Source organism: Leptodactylus fuscus, chromosome 1 (assembly GCF_031893055.1).
Source record: "Leptodactylus fuscus isolate aLepFus1 chromosome 1, aLepFus1.hap2, whole genome shotgun sequence".
Taxonomy (NCBI): domain Eukaryota; kingdom Metazoa; phylum Chordata; class Amphibia; order Anura; family Leptodactylidae; genus Leptodactylus; species Leptodactylus fuscus.
The window spans coordinates 175,284,015-175,308,227 of NC_134265.1; the positions used below are offsets into that span (position 1 = coordinate 175,284,015).

Consider the following 24,213-nt stretch of genomic DNA (forward strand, 5'->3'; position numbering starts at 1 on the left):
GTTCACTGCATGTTGGGGTAGAAAATGTCCATCTAATGCTTACTAAACAGACTGAAAATTGCCCTTAAAAATGGTGTGAAATGTATGAACTATAACCACCCAATACAGTATTTTTCTCAGCCTTTGCTGTGGAAAAAAAAAACACCTTTGCCCATTTTGCTTTTCAAATTCTCTTTATACGGCATTACTGAACTTTTTTTTTTTTTCTTGTGTGTGTTATTTTCTATACCTGGTCAGCTAACATGTCAGGTAAGCTGTAGTTTTAGGTACCTATTACTAACTTGCTCCAAATACTCCTTAGCATCATTACTGATGATAGAGAACACATCAAAATTTGGTTAAATGTTCTCTATTGTCTTAGCTCAAGAGAAACCATTTACATTTTTAACAGCAGTACATATGCTACATATAAGTACATATTTTTAAGAAAAATAAATATCTTTCATGGATTCTGATTTAAAAGTAATACATTGAAAAGCTAAGAACATTGATTTTGTTACACCTTAAAAAACATATGCATTAAAAAGACCTAATATTGTCTCATTGTAGCTATATAGAATCAGGTTATGGATGTGAATCAAGAGCCCTGACATAACATGACAGTGTGGAGTGCTTATGATGCTTTTCTCTCTGGATCCAGCAGAAAGCATTGACATTCCATTAACAAATAACCTTGTCTTGGCAAGTTGATAGGATGCTGGATTAGGGCAGTCACGTCCTACTCCACGTGGATACACCGCTCACAACCTGTTTCGTGCACAGTTTACCCTGTGAACATGATCCGAGTGACATTTCACAAATTCCTGGATAAATGTTGCTACACTCTGCCGGCAAAGACAGGCTGTGTCATGTACAGATCAATAATAGCACTGTGTTTTATCAGCTTCAATATACAAGGAGTACACTGTCTGGCAAAAGCCATGACCCTAGAGATTCTGACATATATAAATGAAATGACCTATAAAATATGTCTAGCGCACATAGCTGTGCTGGAAAATCATAAACTGCAGGATGGTGGCTTAAGAGTCTTACCAATATTTACACAATTTATACAATAAATCATAAATCAGACCCCAAAAATGGAACTGGCTAACTTCCATAACACTTTCACTAGAAAATAAAACATTTACACCAAGTAACAGTAACTTGCTTTTTACACAGCACACACAGTATGTGTCTATATAGAGAGCATCTCTATTTTCTATACTTAATTTGAAAGTTTTTTGGATTTTTAACCTGCAACAGAAAACCGTTAAGAAAGTGAATCTCCAGCTAAACCTCTCCAAAAGACCACCTCTTTGAAAAGATCCCCTTCCTGATTTTCTGAGAAGGATTTTCAGTTCCACCATAACAGTATTATGCATACTAGCCTTGCTCTTTTGGACAACCACCCCTATGGAAGACCACTTTTCAACTTCGGGTGGTGGTCTCAAAGAGTTTCACTATATATAATTTTGCTGGAAATATTTTATGAGGGTGTGTTTACACAGAATGGATTGACATTGACATGGGCAATTCATAGCAAAGAACAGCGTAAAGCAAGTAAGGGATTCAAAGGATATTTGCAGCATGCAGAAAGAAGCTACATAGATTTCCAAAACATGTTATCTTCTACTGAAAAAAAAACAAAAAAACCCACAGTCAATTTAAAGAGGACCTGTCACCATTCATTACTGTACATTGCTGATTTAGGAAATACCTGAATTCCCTAAAACAGGGGTGCTCAATAGGTCGATCACGATCTACTGGTAGATCGCAAAGGACGTATGGGTTGATCGCGGGATGCAGGGATCCCCAGTGTCTGCTTGTTCACAGTGCAGGCTGAGAGTCATCTCTGGACACTGGCAGGTGGGGCTGCCGCAGCCCCAGCCTGCCAGTGTCCAGAGATAACTCTCAGCCTGCGCTGTGAACAAGCAGACACCGGGGATCCCTGGGCAGCCACAGAACGCCGCTGTCTCCTGCTGTCACGATCCATCTGGCTCCGCCCACAGACACAATGCCCCGCCCACATGCCTGTCTGGCCCCGCCCACAGCCCCGTCCCAGTAGATCTTTTGCCTTGGTCAGCTAATAAAGTAGCTCACACGCTGAAAAAGTGTGAGCACCACTGCCCTAAAACATCATTTAAGAGCATCACACCATATTCTGTTCCTCTCTCAGGCCAGTTGCAGACAACCGTGCTGCAACCAGCGTGTTGAGAATTAAAAGCACGGGCTGCACACGGGAGACTGCACCCATGCAAGGGTTGTGCTTCTGCGGCTCCTTTCATTAATTGAATAGGAGACATGGAAGCACGGGCGGCATAATAGGACAGGAATAGGACCTGTCCTATCTGATGAGGCCTGCACATGGTGTACGGGCCCATAGAAAAGAATGGGCACTTCTCACTTGTCCTTTATAGATTTTTCTCATACTGATTTTTACTGAAATTTAAACAGATTTCAAAAAGAGTGGGAACACATTACACAATTATTGAATTATTATTGCAAAGTCATTTTATATAATTTATTTTTTATACATAGCTGACCAAACTGGTTGATTTCCATGGGACTGGTCTCCCAAAGCTTTTGACAGATACTGGAAAAAGGATTACACATGTTGAATTTGAATGTACACTCCAGATTCCCAAACCAGAATGTGGCAGAATTCTGGCTCAAGCTGAGTGGCCATTCAACAGATTTCTAACGTATTTTAGACACTCAGAGGTTGCATGCACACAGAGTTTTTAGGCACAGATTCTGACGCGGAATTCGTGCGGAACTACGGCTTGTGGAAATGGTTAAAACTGCTAAATAGGAGCCATCCAGCTAATTAGAACGGGGGTTCCTTTGTATTTGCAGGGCTATCACTAGACCTCAGAGCTTTCATTCCACCTGTTTTATAATGTGGTTTCCAATTGCCTGACCATTGGTGTATTGTCTATCCCCTACACTTCAGTATTACCCAAAAATCAAGGGGTAATTTATGTATGTTCCGACCAAAAATATAACTGGAACATACATATGGGAAAGTGAATTGTAGATGACTGTATTGGTGAGGGTAGACAAAGTTACCAATTGTCACTCGTTATTAGTGAAGTCATATTACAATTTTATAAATTATTTTATGAATGGGCCAATTTTAAATAAGACAATTAAAAGTTATGTTTTAGAGAAAATTGTTTACTCCTACAGTGACTTTCTGTGATTGGGAGTGGAGAGAAGGTTGCGCCAGACACACCTTGGCCTGAAAGATTTGTTATAACTGACAGCAGAAAAACGGCTTCAGAAAAATGGTCACATATGAAATCTGCTCTGACTAATGCAGATTTCCATCGTGGAGTATGAACATGAGCCTAATTTATTAAGACACCAGAGCCTCATGATTCAGAAACGTTTCTTGGGGTCTTTATTAAGACTAGCATAGTAAATTCCAGGCTTAATAAATTTTCCCCATCACATTTACCCAGCACCAAGGACTTCTGTAAGATATATTTAGCCTTCTGCAAAGCCCCAGTTTTAACATTTCCAATTTAAAGTTCTGTGGCAAGTCACCGGAGACGTTGAAGTTTTAACGGTAAATAGAAGTCACTCCAAATATTCATACAATTTTAGCCTAATAAAAATAAAAAAAGCAGTATAATACTGAGTAATTATGGAAACGAAGGCCAATAAATTATTATTTCCTCATGATTATACATTTTTGTAAATTGCAGAAAAAATATTTCAAGAACATTTTAGAAGTTTTCTACAACATAATATCTGCAGAGGTGAGGCCATTTCCATCCTACTGTATTTAAATTCAGCACTTTGCATGTTAAATCTTTTGGCTCCCCTCAAAGTCATACGGTTCAACGTTCTTGAGTAGACCAATTACACCAAGAGAAATCCTAGACAAAGTGTGGCAGGCAGAGTAAAGTAAGAGATTAGGTAGTAAGGAAAGCCAGAGGATAGAGCTGATCAACTGAAGCCTGCTCTGAATTCTTACACTTTACCAAACGCATCATTAGGTTGATTTGCAGATATTCTATGAAACCTTTTCCAGATAGGAGTTAACCATTACTGGTAACTACGAGCCAGTTAAATCAGATTTTAAGAGGTTTCAAAACAACTGCAAACAGCTACAACACAGTTATACATTAGAGGCAAACATCTGAGCGTCATGGATGTGAAAAGCAAAACTTCAGGCGTGAGAAACCCATGCAACATACTAAAGCAATAAAATGTAAAATTTTAATTCTACTAGTCATAAAAATCTTCCCCTCATCTTGTGATGGACATACAGGTGCACGACTGCTCACAGGTAGAGATGAGCGAGTAGTACTCGATCGAGTAGGTATTCGATCGAATACTACGGTATTCGAAATACTCGTACTCAATCGAGTACCACTCGCTGTTCGAAGTTAAGATTCGATGCAGAACCAGCGTTGATTGGCAGAATGCTATACATTGCCAATCAATGCTGGATCTTCTCTTACCTTTAGAAGTCTTCTCCCTGCGCAGCGTCCCCGCGTCCTCTTCCGGCCTTGAATTCACTCTGCCAGGCATCGGGCCTGGGCAGAGCCGACTGCACATGTCCGCTTGTAGTGCAGGCATGCAAAGTCGGCTCTGCCCAGGGCCGATGCCTAGCAGAGTGAATTCAAGGCCGGAAGAGGACGCGGGGACGCTGCACAGGGAGAAGAATCCAGCCCGACCCTCACTCATGGACTTGGTAAGTAGAATTTGATCGAATGTTGCATACCCCTGAAACGAGCATTTCCCCCCATAGACTATAATGGGATTCGGAACCTGTTCGAACAGTATGCGGCTGTTCGAATCGGACTTCGAACCCCCGAACATTTTAGCGTTCGCTCATCTCTACTCACAGGTAGCCGTATAGAATACTGTCTTCTAACAAATTGTACATAGCCAGGACAGATTTTTATCCACTGAAATAAACAATGGAAGCTCCTATTGAAACACTGTCATCAAATACCTTGAGACCCATGAGGAATTTTTAAAGAAATTACATTCAGTATAACCTATCTGCACTCATGCTAATATCCATTTTCAGTCCCAAAAATTTGTCTATGCAGGCAGTTAATGGTGACAAATAAATATGATGGAATTGAGGACTAGTTTATGAGCAACTTCCCATGGTCTTACCTAGACATCTACATCTCGTTTTGTCCTTTGTAACCCTACCAATCGCCTTTGTGAGAACCTGCACATACTTTGAACAGCACGATATTCCTAGAACCGGATCTCCAACTTGCCCAAATTGAGATTTGCTTTGTGGTCAGGCAAAGTGTTTGTGCTCGTGCTATGTTTTGCCCAAGATTTGTTGCCTATGGGCAAATGACCATTAACTATTGTAAGCTGAAATCTCAGCCATGATTGGAATATAACTGTTATAAGAGAAATTGCCAGCGCCACAAACATTTCTGCATTCTATATGACAATAATGTCTGAAGCAAAGTGGAAAAGAGAATGAACAGTAATTCTGCAATGGTTTTGTCATTTCCATATAGTTTTGAACTATTAGTCACTATTTTTAATAAATGCAACTACTAAGCCTCAGAGCTACAACTACAAGAAAAGCTGCAGCTAGTACTAGCTTTCAAACATGGTCAAAGATAAGGAAAACATTAAATTCTGATAACAAAGAAGGTATCAGTCACTGTACCCAAGAGAGCACTGCGTTGTAGCTTTAGTAAATGGAAATGTTTAATACATGAAGGGGCCTCCATATGGGCACTTGTAATTACAGCACAGTGGTATTATAAAGGTGGATTTTTTTTTTTTATGCAGATTGTGAGCCCAACATAGAGCTCACAATGTACATTTTTCCCTATCAGTGTGTCTTTTTGGAATATGGGATGGAAATCCATGCAAACACGGGGAGAACATACTAACTCCATGCAGATGGTTTTTTGCTCTTGACGGGATCTGAACACCAGGACCCAGCACTGCAAAGCTGCTGTGCTAACCACTGAGCCACCGTGTGGCCCTCAAAGGTGGATTTTTCTGTCATACAAACTGCATCCCCATCTCCCCAGGTATGTTTACATTGCTCATCTCGTCCTATATAAAGCAGTTTTGAGGCTTTGAAATTGCTGACAGTGTCCCTTTAAATTACTTGTTTCCATATGTATATGGTTACTGTATAATATTACATACAGTATATAATATTAGTAAGTATTAAAGGGGTTGTCCAGGCAAAAATGGGGGCAGTAAAAAAAATATTAAAAAAAGTCCTAGCCACACATGATGGCCGATGCCAATCAGCAGCCTCAGCGAAGGGCATGCAGTGTCACTACCTATGACATGTGAAGGGTGAAAATATCTTTTGGAAAATATATGTCTTGCAGTTCAAAATCACAAGGGTGAAAGAGAGAACTGAAACTGATTATCAGCACAAATCATTAGCTTCTTATAGCTTAAAATTGTCTGTTAAGCAGCAAAGATGGAACTTTAAGACAAAGGCTTTTTAGCCTCAGCCTGTCTTGTGACATGACGTAATAAGATCATATGCTTTGCTGCTTGTCTGTCACTATATATACTTGAGATACTGTACAATAAAGTGTGGCACTTGAATAACTGACAGCTGTGTCTGTTGTGTGTGTCACCCGAGCGCTCGTAACTTCCTCTTTTTCAATTAGGCCTACGACAAACATAACCCAGGGGGTCTTGAGCCCCCCCAACAGACATCACGGGTCTTTTCGTGAAGCCTGCTGATTGGCATCAGCGGTCACCTGACGGCTAGAATTTTCACTTTGAGAAGACGCCAGATCAGGCTGGTAGGACACCGCACCATCGGGGACAGGCGAGTACAATATTATTTTTTTCATTTTTTTTTTCTTTTTTTTTTTTTATACTTCACCCGGTTGTCAACTACAGCCAACTACAGGAGATGTGTGGGGCAGCAAATGGCTGAGGGATGAGTCAATAAAGTATATGCTCGCTGATTCTGAACATGTAACATATTCCGAATCAGCGGTGTTAAAATAGATCCCATTGATTTCTATGGGAGCCGGCAGTGGCGTAACTACCACCATAGCAGAAGAGGCAGCTGCCACAGGGCCCAGGACATTAGGGGCCCGGTGACAGCTACCCCTGCTACCCCCGATCTTATCACAGACAAACTGCTGTAATTGCGATAAGATCGGGGGGAAAGCTTGCAGGACCTGTGGATGAAGGACCTTGTGTGACGTCAGCCGTCACATGACTAGGTGGGCGTGTCTTTTTAGCCCGTACAGTCCTGCAAGCGAAGAAGAGAAGGAGAGATGTGCTGCTAGGTACTGAGGGGGAGGGATTAATGTGAGATGGAGAATGGAGAGTGTGTGTGTGTCTGTGTGTGAGTGTGTATGTATGTGTGGTGTGGAGGAGGGGAGAGGACAGTATCCTGATATCTGTGTATTAGGAGGAGGGGGAGGACAGTGTCCTGATATCTGTGTATTAGGAGGAGGGGGAGGTCAGTGTACTGAGATCTGTGTATTAGGAGGAGGGGGAGGTCAGTGTCCTGAGATCTGTGTATTAGGAGGAGGGGGAGGTCAGTGCACTGAGATCTGTGTATTAGGAGGAGGGGGGTGTCAGTAGATGGATCAGTACTCTACACATTGTTTGTATTCAGACTTGCCTGCAATTGCTGTTACTAATGACTGTCTAATAGTAGTCAGGGGGTGCTCTGTGTATTGTATTGTATTGTACTGAAGGGGAGGGGGCTGTGAGATGCAGAATGGAGAGTGTGAGTGTGTCTGTGTGTGAGTGTGTATGTATGTGTGGTGTGGAGCAATTGAGGAGCAACAGTAACCTAGGGGCAGAGATGGAGGGGAGGACATGAAAATGGGGGTAGAGATGAGGGGTGCATGAAACTGGTGGCAGATGGAGGGAGGACATGAAACTGGGGGCAGATGGAGGGAGGGCATGAAATGTCATGTGACATCCTTGCGTTATTAAAGATGGCCAACACCACCAAAGACTGCAGCGGAGCCGGAGACAGGTAAGTAACTTTTTTTTTTATGTCTGTATCTCCCCTCGGTCTCCAATTATTATACTCTGGGGTCTGAAAATACACCAGAGTACAATAATTGTTCATGGGTGTTCATTATGGGGCATAATCCCGTGTGCAGGGGCCACAATGGGGTGTAATACTATGTGCAGGGGCCACTGAGGAACATAATAGAGCGCGCAGGAATGCGGCGTGGGAGGGGGGGGGGTGTCGGTCGGTCAAGGTCTTCGGTGTCAGTTAGGAGGGGGGGGGGGGCCATGTCAAAAGTTCGCCATGGGGCCCGGCGATTCCTAGTTACGCCACTGGGAGCCGGCATACATGCGCTACCCATAGAAATGAATGGGATGCTTTTTTCCCAGCTGTTTGCTCATATCAATCGAGTTTATCTGATCTTCACTGAATCTCAAGTGTGTAGTGAAATCAGAGGAATTAAAGCTGACAAGGTCAGAGATGCGATGGAATAAGCGCAAGAGTTCTTAAAGTGTGTGGTGACTAGCTGTGTGGTGTTATTACACATATATACAATATGAGCCTGAAGCTGGAAGTGATACCACAACTATGGAAAGCATCTTGTGTGGTACCAGTTCCGAAGACACCTCATCCAATGGACCTCAACGGCTACAGACCTATAGCATTGACATTCCACTTGATGAGGATTCTAGAGAGACTGGTTCTGATACATCTCCGACCTCTAGTGAGCTCTTCTATGGACCCCTCCAGTTTGCCTATCGGCTGAGATTGGGGTGGATGATGCTATCATCCACCTTCTTCACAGAGCTCTTTATCACCTGGAGACACCCAGGAACACTGTGAGAATAATATTCTTTGATTTCTCCAGTGCTTTTTAACAATAACATTTTTATACTTCCGTGTACGGGGATGCATAAGGTGTCTTTTTTTTGTGGGACCAGGTCTACATTTTAGTTATACCATTTTGTGAAATTGCTATTGCTTTTATCACTTTTTATTAATTTTTTTTATCAGAGGCAAAACAGTGAAAAATATGGCGGTTTTGAACTTTTGACTTTTTTTCCTGCTATGGTGTTTACCGTACGGGAAAAATATTTTAATAGAGTTGCAGACTGCGCGTTTATGGACACAGGGATACCTAATGTGTAGGTGTTTCATAGTATTTAAGTACTTTATATGTGTTCTAGGGGGATGACATGAATGAACATTATATATATACACATACATACAGGGTGTCCCAAAAATATGTATACACATTTTAGCAGCTGATAACTCAATTATTTATTCTTTCTTTACAGACTGAACCCATTAAACCGAGTGATGGCATACAGACTTGACTTTGGAGAAAGGAAATGTATTCTAAAATGCTACTGGAAGTATGAAAACGCAGTAGAAGTGCAAAGACAATTTAGGAGGGAGTTTAACAAAGAACCACCTACACGAGTTACCATCACTAGAATTAGAGATAAGTTTGAAGCTAATGGAACTGTTCAGGACGTCCATAAGAAGCGTTCCGGAAGACCACGTACCTCGACAAGCCCCACAAAAGAAGAAAGATGGGGCACTTCCACACTACCATGTGTTATTCTCAGGTTCCCAGTAGGTGCAATTGTGTCTGTTAATCGAACCATTTAATTTGAATGTGGCCTCATCACTCCACACAATCTTTGTGAGAAAGTGTGCATCTTCGTTACATCGTTCCAAGTACCACTCGCAATACTGTACTCTTCGGTCTGGATCATCGTCATTAACCCCTTCCCGACATGCGCCGTAATAGTACGGCGCGTGTCGGGTCTGTAACTATGGCGACCGCCCGGGAGCCGGGCGGCCGTCATAGCCGCCAGGTGTCTACTGCTTTAAGCAGTAGACAACCGGCTCTAATGCCTCCGATCGGTCCCCGGACCGATCGGAGGCATTAACCCCTCCGGCGCTGCTGTCAAAGGCATTAGCATTGTAATGCATTGCATTAGTGATCAGACCCCCTGGGGTTCAACACCCCTAGGGGGTCTAATAAATGCAAAAATAAATAAATAAAAAAAAAGTAGAAAAAAATATAAAAAAAATATAAAAAGTATTAAAAGTTCAAATCACCCCCCTTTCCCTAGAACAAATATAAAAGTAGTTAAAAACTGTGAAACATATACATGTTAGGTATCCCCGCGTCCGAAATCGCCCGCTCTACAAATCTATAAAAATATTTTTCCTGTTCGGTAAACGCCGTAGCAGGAAAAATAGTCAAAAGTGCCAAACCGCCGTTTTTTCACTGTTTTAATTCTGATAAAAATTTGAATAAAAAGTGATCAAAGCAATAACATTTCCCGAAAATGGTAGAACTAAAAAGTACACCCGGCCCCGCAAAAAAAGACGCCCTATGCATCCCCGCACACCTATGTATAAAAAAGTTACGGCCGTCGGAATATGGCGACTTTTAGAAAAAAAAATTTTTTAACACCGTTTTGGAATTTTTTTTAGGGGTCAAAATGTAAATAAAACCATATAAATTTGGTATCCCTGGAACCATACCAAAACACAGAATATAGGGGACATGTCATTTTGGCTGCACAGTGAACGCCGTAAAACCAAAGCCCGTAAGAAAGTCGCAGAAATGCATTTTTTCTTCAAATCCACCCCATTCTGAATTTTTTTCCTGCTTCCCAGTACATTATATAGAATAATTAATGGTGGCATCATGAAGAAAAAATTGTCCCGCAAAAATTAAGACCTCATATGACTCTGGGAGCGGAGAAATAAAAAAGTTATGGGGTTTAGAAGGAGGGGAGTCAAAAACGAAAAACGAAAATCAAAAAATGCCATCGGCGGGAAGGGGTTAAGAGCATGGACTAATCTTGGAATGTAACTTCTCCACTGACGTTTCATGATGCGATGGACTGATGATTTTGAAATCCCTACCTCATGACTAGCTTGCTGCAAAGACTTTCTTGGACTTCGTTGAAACGTTTCCAGTAATCTTTCTTCTTTTATGGGGCTTGTCGAGGTATGGAGCTTTCTCTGGGCTTGGCAATTTCCAGAAAAATGACGGCTCACACACGCCGCCAGTAAAATGGTGCCTCAGCTTTGGCCGAGGTGCTAGAGAAGTTAATGCCCACACCGATCCCGGGCATTAGCACCGGGCGTCTTCTGTATAAAAAACCAGACACCCGGTGGATATGGTGGCTGCCTGGCTCTCGAGCGGCTGCCATGTTTAAACACCTTGCGGATGTCGGGAAGGGGTTAAGAGCCTAATTGCCTCTATGAAAACATGGAACCATATTGTGTGTATCATGGAGCTCATAAACAAAACATTAAAATAGATGCATAGAAATAGTGTAGTACATATACTAAAGATATTTAACAACAAAAAGTATCAATTTTAACAAACACAAAGTAACATGTAAGAATAAAATATAATTTGTTTGTAAAGTAACCAACAAAATTTTGGGAACCAGGTACGAGCCCATCCGTCAAGTTGAGTAAACTACAAAATCTGTGTTAAAACTTGTGGAATATTTATAAATCTACCATCTACATGTAATACTGCCCTGAGGAACTTTTAGTGGATTAAAAAGTACTGACTGGAAAAACATCTGTCTCTGTCTGTAATATTCTGGCTGCTGCCAGGAAAACAATCTTTTGGGGATCATTGAGATTTGGATATGAAAGACACGTATGTTGGTACAAATAAACCTGAAAACAAAGTGTGCCATGTTCCATAGAAGAGTTTACTCCCTTGAGCTCATTTAAACGATTTTAAAGAAGCCACTTACCTTAGGAGAACTAAATCTACTAAATATACTGTAAATGAATTATGCTATAGAAAAATGCAAAACAATGAGCTTAGTCAATGACAAATAAAGATGTGAAAAAGAATTCAATTCAAAATATTGGCTTGTGTGTGCCATCTGGTACCTATAGACACTGCAGATAACATATAACAGTAGGAAATCAAGAACAAGAATACATTTTAAGCCCTCCATTAAAGGGAGTGTGTCATCAAGAAACTTAGTGTCAAACTAATGGTAGTAGCTTGTAACACTGCTTCTAAGCTTTCCACAGATGCTTTTCTTATTCTGCATTGCAGCTCAATTTTCATGAAAATGAGTGTTTTACTCTTATACAAAAAAAAACTGGAAAGGGTTTTAGGAGCGTTTCTTCCCCTGCTGGGGCTTTGCTTTCTGCTCAAGATAACTGTCCTTAGCTGCAGATAAAGTGTGACAAAAGGGAAGATATCATTTATGTAATGAGGGGAGAACTCAGCAGCAATTATGGAGAGCAATGGGAGTGAAGCACCAGCAAGAGAAGAAACACCCGCATAGCTTTATTCTGCATAAGAATAAAATAATGACAGGTCATGAATTTCAGATCAGTAGGTGTGATGAACAGACCATCAGTTTTATATTTTCAGTCATGTATTTTTCTTCTTGATCACAGGAATGCAATATTTCTGGTTGATCAAACCCTTTGTTTGCATGAGAGGCACATACACAGGCCTTTGTTTACACTCAAAGCAATGGCTGAAAGAGCCATGTGGCAAACAAACCACAGTCTGCCCTTAGTCGGCCACACTACAAAGAAATATGGTTTTATCATAATATTGATTCGGAGAACATGTTACAGTCACCCCAATAAATTCCTCAGGTGCACAAGGTGAAGACAAGTTTCTAGTCCCAACATTGTGCTGTTGAGAGCAAGGCAAAGGTCCAGACATTGAACTCTATACCCAAAGGGGATTGGGGTATCTTATTCAAAGGGTGGAAACTTTCTTTTTCGTCTTAGAGTCCACCCAAAACTGACCCTGACTCTATAGCTCTTTTTGCATGGCACCTTCGGGGGGAGTTTGAAGTATAGTGTAATGGGTGTAATGCTGTAGCATCGCAGTAAGATACTGAAAAGGGAGCCTGTTGACTTGCACTTATGTAATGTTTTCTAATCTGAACTTGCAATTATCAATATGCTATTATTATATGGAACTGTACTGCTTTAACCCTTTCCCTGCCAACCACGTATTTATATATCCAGCCAGGGTGGCAATTCTGTAGCGGAGGACATATTTATTACTTCTTTAGTACTAATGACAATTTCTCAGAATCGGTTAAGGCTATGAAGATGATCTTGGATTAATTTCAATGAGATGAGAATCTCCTTCGATTTGCTGATGAAAACACTAAATGGCATTGAAATCCCAATGCAGATTCTTAACGGCGTTTTTAACAGCAAATTACTCTGTAAGAGCTATCAAGAACTTAAAATAAATCCAAGCTCACCTTTTTAGCCCTATGAGATCCTGAGATATGGGGCTCTAAAGTGTCCTATCCCTCCTTCCTCAGGCAGCATCTTTGAACTTCATGAAGAAGAGGGAAGAGGAGGAGGAGGAGGGGGGGCACAGTTACATACTGCAGAGACAATGTAAGCTAATCCTGGTCTGTGCATAACCTGAATGTGACTCCAGGGGGAGGTGTAGTATGGACTTCTGTCCATGTTATCCCCTCTCCTATCAATCATAGCGCATACTATACTTTTGATCTCTGATTGTCAAATGGATGAATAATGTAATACCCCTCTGAGACTAATCAGAGGGCTATTTTTATGCAATATCCCTCGGAACATAACCAGGAAGTTATTGGTGCTGTGACCCAGACGTTTACCATCATCTTTATTGCAACTCCAAAAGAGTTGCATCAAACACTTACACAACAGATAAACAAAGTCATTAGTGATGAGCGAGTAGTATTCGATCGAATACCTCGCCGGCATAGGAATGCGTGTAATTGGCCGAACACCACGGGGTTAAACGCATCGAATATTCGAAGCGTTCAACCCCTTAGTGTTCGGCCGATTACACCCATTCCTATGCCTCTGAGGTATTAGATCGAATACTACTCGCTCATCACTAAAAGGCATCATAAAGTTTCATTTGACCCTGTCCTGTCCATGCCTAATCTTTACAGAGTAAAATACTCAGACTGCTTCTCTAGCGATATTCGTTTCACGCCAAAATAATAGCAATAATAATTATCGCTAGAGATGAATGTATAAAACATTTCTGACAGATAACAAATTTTCACCCATTGAATGTCACCATATACCGTATTTTTCGGACTATAAGACGCACCGGACCATAAGACGCACTAAGGTTTTAGAGGGAAATAGGGAAAAAAAAAATTTTAAGGAAAAAAAATTGGTGAAATATTTAATAACCTAATAATATAATATTTCACCAATGTAAATAGAACCGGGGGCTTTCGGACACAGGGATACCAAATGTGTATGTGTTTCACAGTAATGTTTTTGTTTTATATGTATTCTAGGGATATGGGGGTGATTTGAACATATCTATCTATCTATCTATCTATCTATCTTATTTCTACCCATGTAATATCTCGAATATGTCTCTCTGCACCCCATATACTTCCCTCCTCCACGTTACATGATGTAGGATAAGGTTTGCATGTTGCACAGGATGCTGGGACTTGTAGTACTTGGAGCAGCCCCCTCCATTGTTCCCACCCTATGCAGCCTATGTGCTGGGGTTACTCAGGGACAGTATATTGCATCTATCTATCTATCTGTCTGTCTGTCTATCTAATCTCATCCATGGATGGAAAGAGACACCCTGCAGTGAAGCTATGCAAGAACAGAAAAAGGGGCGGGCCAGACGGGTGAAGGAGGTGTGGTTTTCTAAGCAAGCTTGAAAACACACCTCTTTCACCCGTCTGGCTCGTCCCTCCTTCACTGCCTCTCAGATCTGGCTCCTTGCAATGAAGCCACACAGGCAGGGAAGTAGGGGCGGGCCAGACGGGTGAAGGAGGCGTGGTTTCAAGCTTGCCGAGAAAACCACGCCTCCTCCTCCCGTTTAGCCCGCCCCTCCTTCCCTGTCTGTGTGGCTTCATTGCACGAGCCAGATCTGAGAGGCAGTGAAGGAGGGGCGGGCCAGACGGGAGAAGGAGGCGTGGTTTTCTCGGCAAGCTTGAAACCACGCTTCCTTCACCTGTCTGGCCCGCCCCTACTTCCCTGCCTCTCATATCTCGCTCCTGCAAACACGCGACACAGACAGGGAAGGAGGGGCAGACCAGGCAGGCACCGTGCTGCTCTCCGTGCTGCTCCTCATAGACCGGACACAGACGCTGCACACGCTGCATTCGGACTATAAGACGCACACACATTTTCCTCCCATATTGGGAGGAAAAAAAGTGCGTCTTATAGTCCGAAAAATACGGTAAAATCCCAGTTTTTGGCAGCTTTCAGAAGGGTGTAATAGTGGGTGTTTTTCTTTGCACCCAAAGTACAAATGAACCACTTGGACTTCCAGTCGATCTAGAATTATAATATATAATGATGAACTGCAAGAACTTCAGAGCTTGCATCCATAATATGTGAGTAATAAAGCAGCCATGTTACACCAATCTGAACACGGCCCTAGTTACCACATTAGTTGGGTATAGAGATTATAATTATTCATTAGGAGTTAAATTTTTATTAGTTAGGGGGATAGAAAATTATATTATTATGTAAGTCCCTATTTCATTTGCATGCACAAAATTGGTTGCCGCGTTTCAGCGATTTTGATGTTTCTTTAACACAGCACTTGTAATGTAAGTATATATAATAGCAATACCCGCGACTTCGTCCGCGGCCCCCTTCCCCCCTAGGCAAGACACCTGAAGTGTGGGCCAGGCCAGGCCCCCCCCTGATGCCCTGCGGGAGCCGCGTATCCAGTCCCCCCATTTTGCCCCACGGGCGACCTGGAACCCGTTTACCCCACGGCCTCGCACACCTCACTCGCCACCCCGACTTGCCTTGACCTCCTGAAAGGCGCCCCCGGCCTCCCAACCTCCCTCTCTCCCAAATGGGACTCCACAACCCCGTGCTCCCCCCCAACTGTGAGGCCGGCTTTCCACGCCAACCACTCGCGAGCCTGGTCCCCACTACCTCCCTCCGTGAGGCCGGCTTCCCCCCCGTGACCCCTGGCCTCACCCCCTGTCCTCTTTCCCCGTGACACCTGGCCTACCCCTCTTTCCCCCATGACCTCGCCCCCCCCCCAGGCCTCCCCCCCCCCCCCGTTTTCCCCCCTGGCAGCAGTAATCCCCCCCCTTCCACGACCTAGGGTCCTGGGGGTATAGGGTGTGGAGACTGTGTAGGCTGACTAACCATGTACATGCCGGGGAGGAATGCATGCCGTGTCAAGCACAGCAGCTGGCATGAGCTTGTCCCTCTGCAGACGGCTGTTCGGCAGGCTATAGAGTGCTCTCCGCGGCACTGGTGGTAGTGCGGCCGCGTACTATGTTGGCTTCGGGCCCCGTTCACCCGGCTGGCATAGCAGCGGCGGGCTGAAGCTGCAGGCAGCTGCCATGATGTTCGTCGCGCACTGGATGACTGGCCTCGCCCACTCTTCCCTGGCAAATTATGGGGCCACTGTGCTGTCCCCCCACCAATAGGAGGCTCGCCGGCTTGCTGCGCTGACGTCATATTAGATCCTGCAGCGAAGCCGGACACAACTTTAGCCGGTCGCAGTGGCGAGTTCGGGGGACTGTGCAAGATGGCAAGTAGCCTATGTCTCCTTCCTGCACAATCTGTAGGCATGTGTCAAATTTCAGACCAATCCATTCAGCCGTTTGGCTGTGATTGAGGAACAATCATCCAAACTCACAAACATCCAAACACACAAACTTTCACATTTATAATATTAGTAAGGATATATATATATATATATATATATATATATATATATATATATATATATATATACACATAAATATATATATACACATCTATACACATATCTATATATATGATATACATGAATTCCTCACAACTTGCAGTTTTTGTAAAGTATATTTTGTTTGCAATCTCTTCACTGCAAAAGTGTATGTAGGTGGTTGTATAAATGAAATATTAATTTGTATTTTAATATATGGAATGCTGTGCAATCTCAAAAAAGTTAGATTTTGGTATCAAAGTCACAGTTTTCTGTGTGTAATATAAATTTTTAACATAGTGGATAACAGCAAAGTTTGAGTACGAGCTCTTGTTGCAGTTGATGTTTGGGATTATATACATTAATTGTGTACACCTTGATCTATTATCTAGTTTTGTGTGTGAATATATAATTGAATGGGAGTTTTAGGTGCAATTATATTCTTTAGCGCATTTTTCAAAAAATTATTTGTGTTTGTCACAAAGTTACATGAAGGTGGACATGGCTATTGATTACCCATTGAGACACATGTAATCTTCAAGTTGTGTCCTTTCAAGAATGATATGGGATTTAAGGGTGCACTTACTTTTCAAGGTGTGTAATCCCTGCATTTTATAGGATGATACTTTTTTAACATTTCCAGCTTCAAAGCAGATCTTTGTTCCTTCCAGTTCTTTATTTTATGAAGATATGTACAGTACATTGCAGGTGTAGGCCCTAGTGATATGATGAAGTTTGCACATGTTGAAATCTTAGATGTCTAATTTCTGAAAATATATAGGTATGGGAGGTTACTATTTTTAAACATTGCAATTTAGCTTTTATTTGTCAATTTCAAAACTAGGAAAGTTGCCCTGGGTACCAGAGATGCAAAGTATCTGAAAACCCCTGGCAGCGAATGGGTTAAATGGGACATACCATTTTGGATGAGGATGAATGGATGGCACAGTTAAAACATTCTAGACAGGAGGGGGAGACAGTTTTCCTTCTCCTCAGGAGGAGTGAATAAGTATTGACATTTGTGTCCATGTTTACATTGTCCTGGTCTGTTGGGAGGATAAAAACAACAGACACATGACCGCTAAAACAATAGACACCAACAGCGCCCAAAAGACCCCATTTACTACAATGGAATCCCATCAGGTGTCTGTTCTTTTAAATTGAAACCAAGAGATTGGCTATTACCCTTGTCGCTTTAAAGGACTTAGAGACAGAGACTATGAGGGGTAACCTGGACGGACCTCATAGCTATGATACAACCTTCGAGCCTTGGGCCAGATTAGAGACTCTTTTAAATCCTGTTTTCCCACCGGTTGAGCATTGCAGGCTTTTATAAGGTTTTAGATAAGATTTAAAGTGTACTTTATGGAATAATACTGCTCCATCAAGGGAGACACTGACTGATCCCAGAGAGTAGCTTCATTTACCCTCAACTTCACCCTTATGGTATTCCTCAAAGCTGTGTCTCTAAAGAAGAGTTATTGTTCAAACGATGACCTGCCAAAGATTTTCCAATAGGTTATAATACATAAAATCTGATGGACCAAAGATAAGTCAATGGGGAAAAACCAAGGTCAACAAGACGGATTATAATGGATCATTACATATCTGCTGAATCCAGTACAAATTCATTAAAATGCAGTCTATAATACCAATATTAACAAATCTGCCTCTATAAACAACCAAGAGATCCTGTTGGACCTGTGCCAATGGTCCCCAATTTTTTTCTTCACTGGGTAGAATAGCGCAGCAGACTTTTCCAATGGTCCCTCCAGTGACAGCAGAAACCTAACAACATTAACTGAGGACATCAATAAAAATAAAAGATGAACCTGATAGAATATTTCAAAGCACTTTTGTGAAATTATCCAAAGAAAACCAAAAAGGTCAGCACACAGATATTCATTAAAAGACAAAACTGTAAAATATTACAAAACTAGATGAACCTAATTCTTGTTGTAAATGGAGACCTTTTGGTTCAATTACTGACAACTGCTCCCAACCTTTTTTCTTGCATATTTTTATTTAGCATTTACTTCTTGCCACTGTAATATATGCTGATGTGGAAGGTATAGTAATAGAAGACATTGCACCGTAGTGAGTAATCGGTAGTGCTACTGTTACTTATTAGTGCAGACTCAGCACACCATCGACAGAAACAACAGCTGCCCACCAAATAGCATTTGCCTCAGGAGAAAATCCATTCTCCTGACTACAACAGGGGAGACAAGTGTCTGTGACCAGATGGAAACTGGCAGAAAGATTCTTAAAAAACAATGTTTATAGTAGTACATCAGGTGCTATTACAGTATATAGTATTACATTAAAACATTGAGGTCAATTATAGGCTGATTTGTTTGACAGGCATAAAGTGCATGTTACATTAATATTCTTCTGCCTGCTAGAGGCTCAGAAATACAGAAGTGAACATAAAAAGCACAATATTGATGTGCGTGGCGTCTTCTTTAAGCACAGTAATTATTTCAGTAATAATCTTCCTGTTACATGCTAAGCAAAGTACATTCCTTACCTTTGCCATCTGCTTGCTGATCTGAAGTCTTTGGTGTGCCAGCTGCAGTTCAGATGCTAGTTTTATTTTGTCTTTCTTCAATTCATTCATAGAAGCAAGTGCTGTCTGCTTCGCTTTATGTAATACTGATACTTGGTGTTGTAAAGATGTCACTCTTCCCAGCAGTGATGACAGTGATGTACTAGGGCAACCTTTCGGCCTAATCTCTTTCCATACTAAATACAAGATCACATAACATGAATATGGCATGCACATTATAATAACGTTTCTCTTAATATTTTGGTTTCTGTCAGCCATTAACCAACTGTGTACTGATAAGGAGCAAGTAACAGCAGCACCTCGGATTTAGCCAATATCACTAGTTGTATTTCAAGGCTTTTTAAAGGGTTGAACAATGACGTAGGCTGAGTTCACAGAGAGTTTTTTGGTCAGGATTTGGAGGTGGAATCCTTGGAGGGTAGCTAACTAATAGACAGTGTACTTTGATTACTTTGATCTGGAGGAGAGCCAATTTGATTACTTTTCGCTATGACCACTGCCTGTAACACTGTTTTCACAAGCTGGATCTAAGAAGTAATACCTTCCGAGATTTATCTTTGCCATTGAAGACAGTTTAGAGCACATTGTAAGACTAGGTAACACTGGCTACACATATAGATACAGGATTTAAGGGTATCAATACATTATTGTTTAACCATTGTGAATGTAGTATTAATGATTAAGTTATAGATTCTGCCACAAGGATCAAATATACTGTATTTACAACATAATCTAAAAGGTTTTTCTTTATCACCATACCCCCTTTTAACACATTTATTCTATTCATCTGTTTAGGTTACGTTACGTCTCAAACTTAATGACTTAAAGTGAAATTATACATGCCTCGCACTCTTGGTGGGTTATACTTCAATTTGAAATTGTATCGTTTCCGGCTTGTCTTCTTGAATTCCCTGCCAGGTAGGCCGACCTTTTGAAAATCATAAAAACAAAAAATAAATACACCTCCAAAACCTCATGTTGTTTGTACAATAAAAAGATATACAATTCTCCAATATACTTTCTGTATCAATTCCTCCCAGTTTTCTAGATCTCTGCTTGCTGTCATTCATTCTGTTACTTCTAGTGGATAAAAGTCTCACCATGGTCATGTGATTTACGGTCCATGGTCATGTGATGAGCACACAGGTGTACAGCTCGTTACCAGGTCTGATTACTGTGCTGTGACTGTAATGAGCGACACCTGTGTGTATATCACATGACCATGGACCGTAAATCACATGAAACACATGACCATGGACTGTAAATCACATGACCATGGTCAGAGTTTTATCCACTAGAAGTAACAGAATGAATGACAACAAGCAGAAATCTAGGAAACTGTGAGGAATTGATACAGAAAGTATATTGGAAAATTGTATAACTTTATATTATACAAACCATAACATTTGTTTTTCAATATTGGTCTGAAAGTGGACAACCACTTTAAGGTTACCATACAGGGTTGAGTCATCACATGTACATAAAATGCTGGTTATCACTGCAAATACCTTTCTTCTTTTGCGTAACTTCAGTATCTACTTACATTATCATGTCTCCTTTATAGCTACATTCTGTAAAGTGTCCTATAGAAACCATACCTTAAATTATAAAACCACTTTTCATAAAGGAATAGTGCAGATGAATTTAACAAACTTTGGAAGATATCCTATTAGAGAAAAAGGTTTTGCCTTCACCCAGATTGTTTAGCTGGAAAGAGTCTTGTGTCCATGCTCAGCCTCACACATATGGATGGAGATAGGGGAGGCTGCTACCTCTACTTAAAGGGGTATTCCCACCTCACATACTCATCAGTCTTTACTGCTGTAAAATCTTCTTTCTTCCTGGTTTCTTGCATCATTTGGTGGGCGGGGTTTCACATGCAACCTGCCGTTTAGCTCCGCCCCAAATGTGTGTGTAGCTCCTCCCACCCATATTGGACTATGAAGTACAGGCAGCAGCAACTCCATTCTGTGTTACATACAGAGACTGCCTGTCTCTGCCATAAGGAACACAATTGAATTAGCTAGCCTGATAACTGGGAGAACAGAAGAAATGAAAGCAGCTCCTCTCCCCTATCTGCTAACAGGAAGCTAGGTCATGTGGTGTAGACACAGGAATAGCTAGATACACAGGCTCACTCCCTGCACTTAGCACCTCCTCCCTCCCCCCTGAGAGCAGCAGATACATCACTTGACTCAGGAGCAGCTAGGTCAGGGCTGTGGCCACAAAGAATTGAATAAAGTAAGATAGTGAACAAACAAAGCAGTTTTGCTGAAGCAGTTTATTTAGGAAAAGTCTTACATCCATATTAACAAGCAGTATAGATAGGATCCTTGTGATGGGACAACCCCTTTAATTAATATATAGCCCCATATTGGTCAGTGGTAGAGTGTTATATTGAAACAGAAAGACCTGTCAAAAGAGCTTTCTCATTTAGCATCAGTAGTTATTTTTGTGTCTTTTCCAGCAGCCTTCTCCCCCTCTCTCTCCATAGACTTTTATGTAAAATAAGGCTAAGATCAGAAAACTTTTTCCTTCTCCATTTATCAGGTTGAACTATTGCTTAAGTTCACACAGTCGGAAATAAAGAGGTATTTGAGGTGGGCATAAGCTTATTATTCAGGGTCATGCTCAGATCTCTGGCTCCTATTGAATACAATGGAAGGCAGACTCAGGAAAGAATCCACTCTGCAGATTCCACCTCAAAATCAATGTCAGATTCAGACGTATGAATAGGCCATTTGCGTTGAAAGAATAAGCAAAGGATGCACAGACTGGAATCTACACGTTGTTTGTGGGACCGGTATGAAAACAGATACAGTGCCCAGTAGTCATCGAGAGAACTCATATTTTATTTCAAAGACAAAAGTTAAAAACAAATATGAAACATCCTGGAAAAAGACTATGGTCTCAATTACATGTTTTGAACCCAAGGGTGCTTTTAGTTATAATATAAGACTCTAAAACTGACAAAATGTGTTATAAGCATCTGTGTGGTTGCATCATAAGGGTGATCTTGGAGGAATAACTGCTAATTTAATGAAAACAACCCCAAACAGTGCAAAAAAACATGTTGTTATAAGTGTGAACAGGCATTCTGAGTTATAGCATAAAGCTATACAACAGCCAATACTCTTTATAAGCACCTGTGTGGTTACATTACGTGGGTAGTAAACTTGGAACATCGGCTCCTAGCTTGCCAAAAATGAACCCCAGATCAAAAAGCTCTCAAATGATTGTGGTAGCAGCCACCAGGGTTCTCAGTGCAGCTATAGACATGTAGGCTATAGGCTGTGTCTTACCACAGGTCAGTACAAGTAAGTAAAACTGTTTTTGCCAAAGTCACACAATTGGTGGTTGAACATAGCTAATTAGGTGGAATCATACAAAAAAATAATGGAAAAAAACAACAGAACTAAATAGCAGAACCATGCATATAGCGAGCCAATATCAATTTCTTTTCCTAAATATGAATTTGTATTGGTAGAGCCCTTTTATCGTTTTGTCTGTACTTGAACCCTACAAATTGTAGAGTGCTGCGGAATACGTTGACACAGTATAAATAAAATATATTATTATTACTATTATAATGTTGTACATGGTTATAGGGACATCTTGACTGAGCTGCTGGTGCCACCATGTAGAGATAGCTTTACAGGAGCCAAATGGGACATAGAAACCTGTAGTCTGAAGTCGACTTGATTTATGTGGGAGAGGGTTTTGAGCATGCTCTGTGATCTGTGTAGGTAGCGGTAAGTGATAAACTGACTGTTGCCTGTTGTCCATAGTGTAATCCTATGTTATCTATACATAGGCTGGTGTTAAGGAATACTTTACTTACACCAAGATTTTTTTTGAGGATGGTATAGTAGTAGCTGTTCCATCAAAAGCAAAAATCCAGCATCGCTGTTGTAGTAAAGTTAAAACTTCTTCTTTATTATCAAATCCATTAAAAAACGTAGTATACACATATCATACAGACGCGTTTCGGAAATATCTTTCCTTTTTCAAAGCCTTTGAAAAAGGAAAGATATTTCCGAACTGCGTCAGCCTGACGCTGTGTGTTTTCTGTATGATGCGCGTATACTACGGTTTTTAATGGATTTGATAATAAAGACGATTCTTGCTTTTGATGGATCTATGTTACACTCCAAGCTGAAGGAGGATTTATCCGGGCAGAGCTGAAGTAGTCATATACATGGAGGTGGTAGTCGTAATCAAAAAGATCACCGAAGAATAAGAGTGTTTTTCCCTTTTCCTATCCATGTAATAGTAGTAGCTGTTCCCAAAGAGAAGAAACATTTTTAGGGTGTTGTGGGGAATCATTAGCACAGCGAGAAAACATTTTCTTAATTTCCAATGAAATATATATATATATATATATATATATATATATATATATGGGGGTATAGTGTGGGAGAACCGCTACTTTTCTCCAAGACTGTTGCAGTATGCACAGGTGTTTAGCTTGTAGGTCCCGGACTGGAGTAAAAGTTCGGGCCAGTCCTGCAGGGCAATCCATTCCAGCTTGGAAACAGACCAGCACAGCCCTGTAAGTAGCACAGGTGTGCTGGTTAGTGGGGGACAGGAGAGAGACTGAAACACACACTCAGCCAGTCTGGGAAAGCTCTGGCAAAAAAGGACGCTGTTAAAGGGGTAGGTATGTGTACCCCTTGTTTACTTGTGAACCTTGTTTCTTAGGAGGTCAGCAGTAGGTTGACCCCCTGGTTAGTGAGGGAATAACTCATTTAGTAAGCCGCTGGAGAGGCGTAGGTGTTTATTTTCATTTGTTTGTTTGGACATGCTGAGCTGCTGAGCAGCACTACCTGTACCTTTAAGCTTGTCTGCTGCAATAAAGACTGCTTTTGGGAAAGAAACCAGAGCTCCTGAATCCCCCGTACATCCTGCAGATATATACCCTGCAGATTTTGATAAAACACAAGCTTTTTGATATAAAACAATATTGAAAAAAAAAACCTTCTATAACAGTTTAACATGGAGTGGTATACTTTAAAC

At 41.3% G+C, this 24,213-nt stretch overlaps 1 protein-coding gene across 1 annotated transcript in view; it reads right to left on the minus strand.

Moving 5' to 3' along the window:
• The window catches only part of CNTLN (centlein), a 267,766-nt gene that overhangs the window by 60,906 nt on the left and 182,647 nt on the right, over positions 1-24,213 (minus strand). The window contains exons 18-19 of the mRNA XM_075280345.1: positions 20,041-20,125; positions 19,159-19,373 (exon numbers count right to left, since the gene is read on the minus strand). Coding sequence (XP_075136446.1) covers positions 19,159-19,373; positions 20,041-20,125 — 300 coding nt within the window. The remainder of the gene's footprint in view (positions 1-19,158; positions 19,374-20,040; positions 20,126-24,213) is intronic.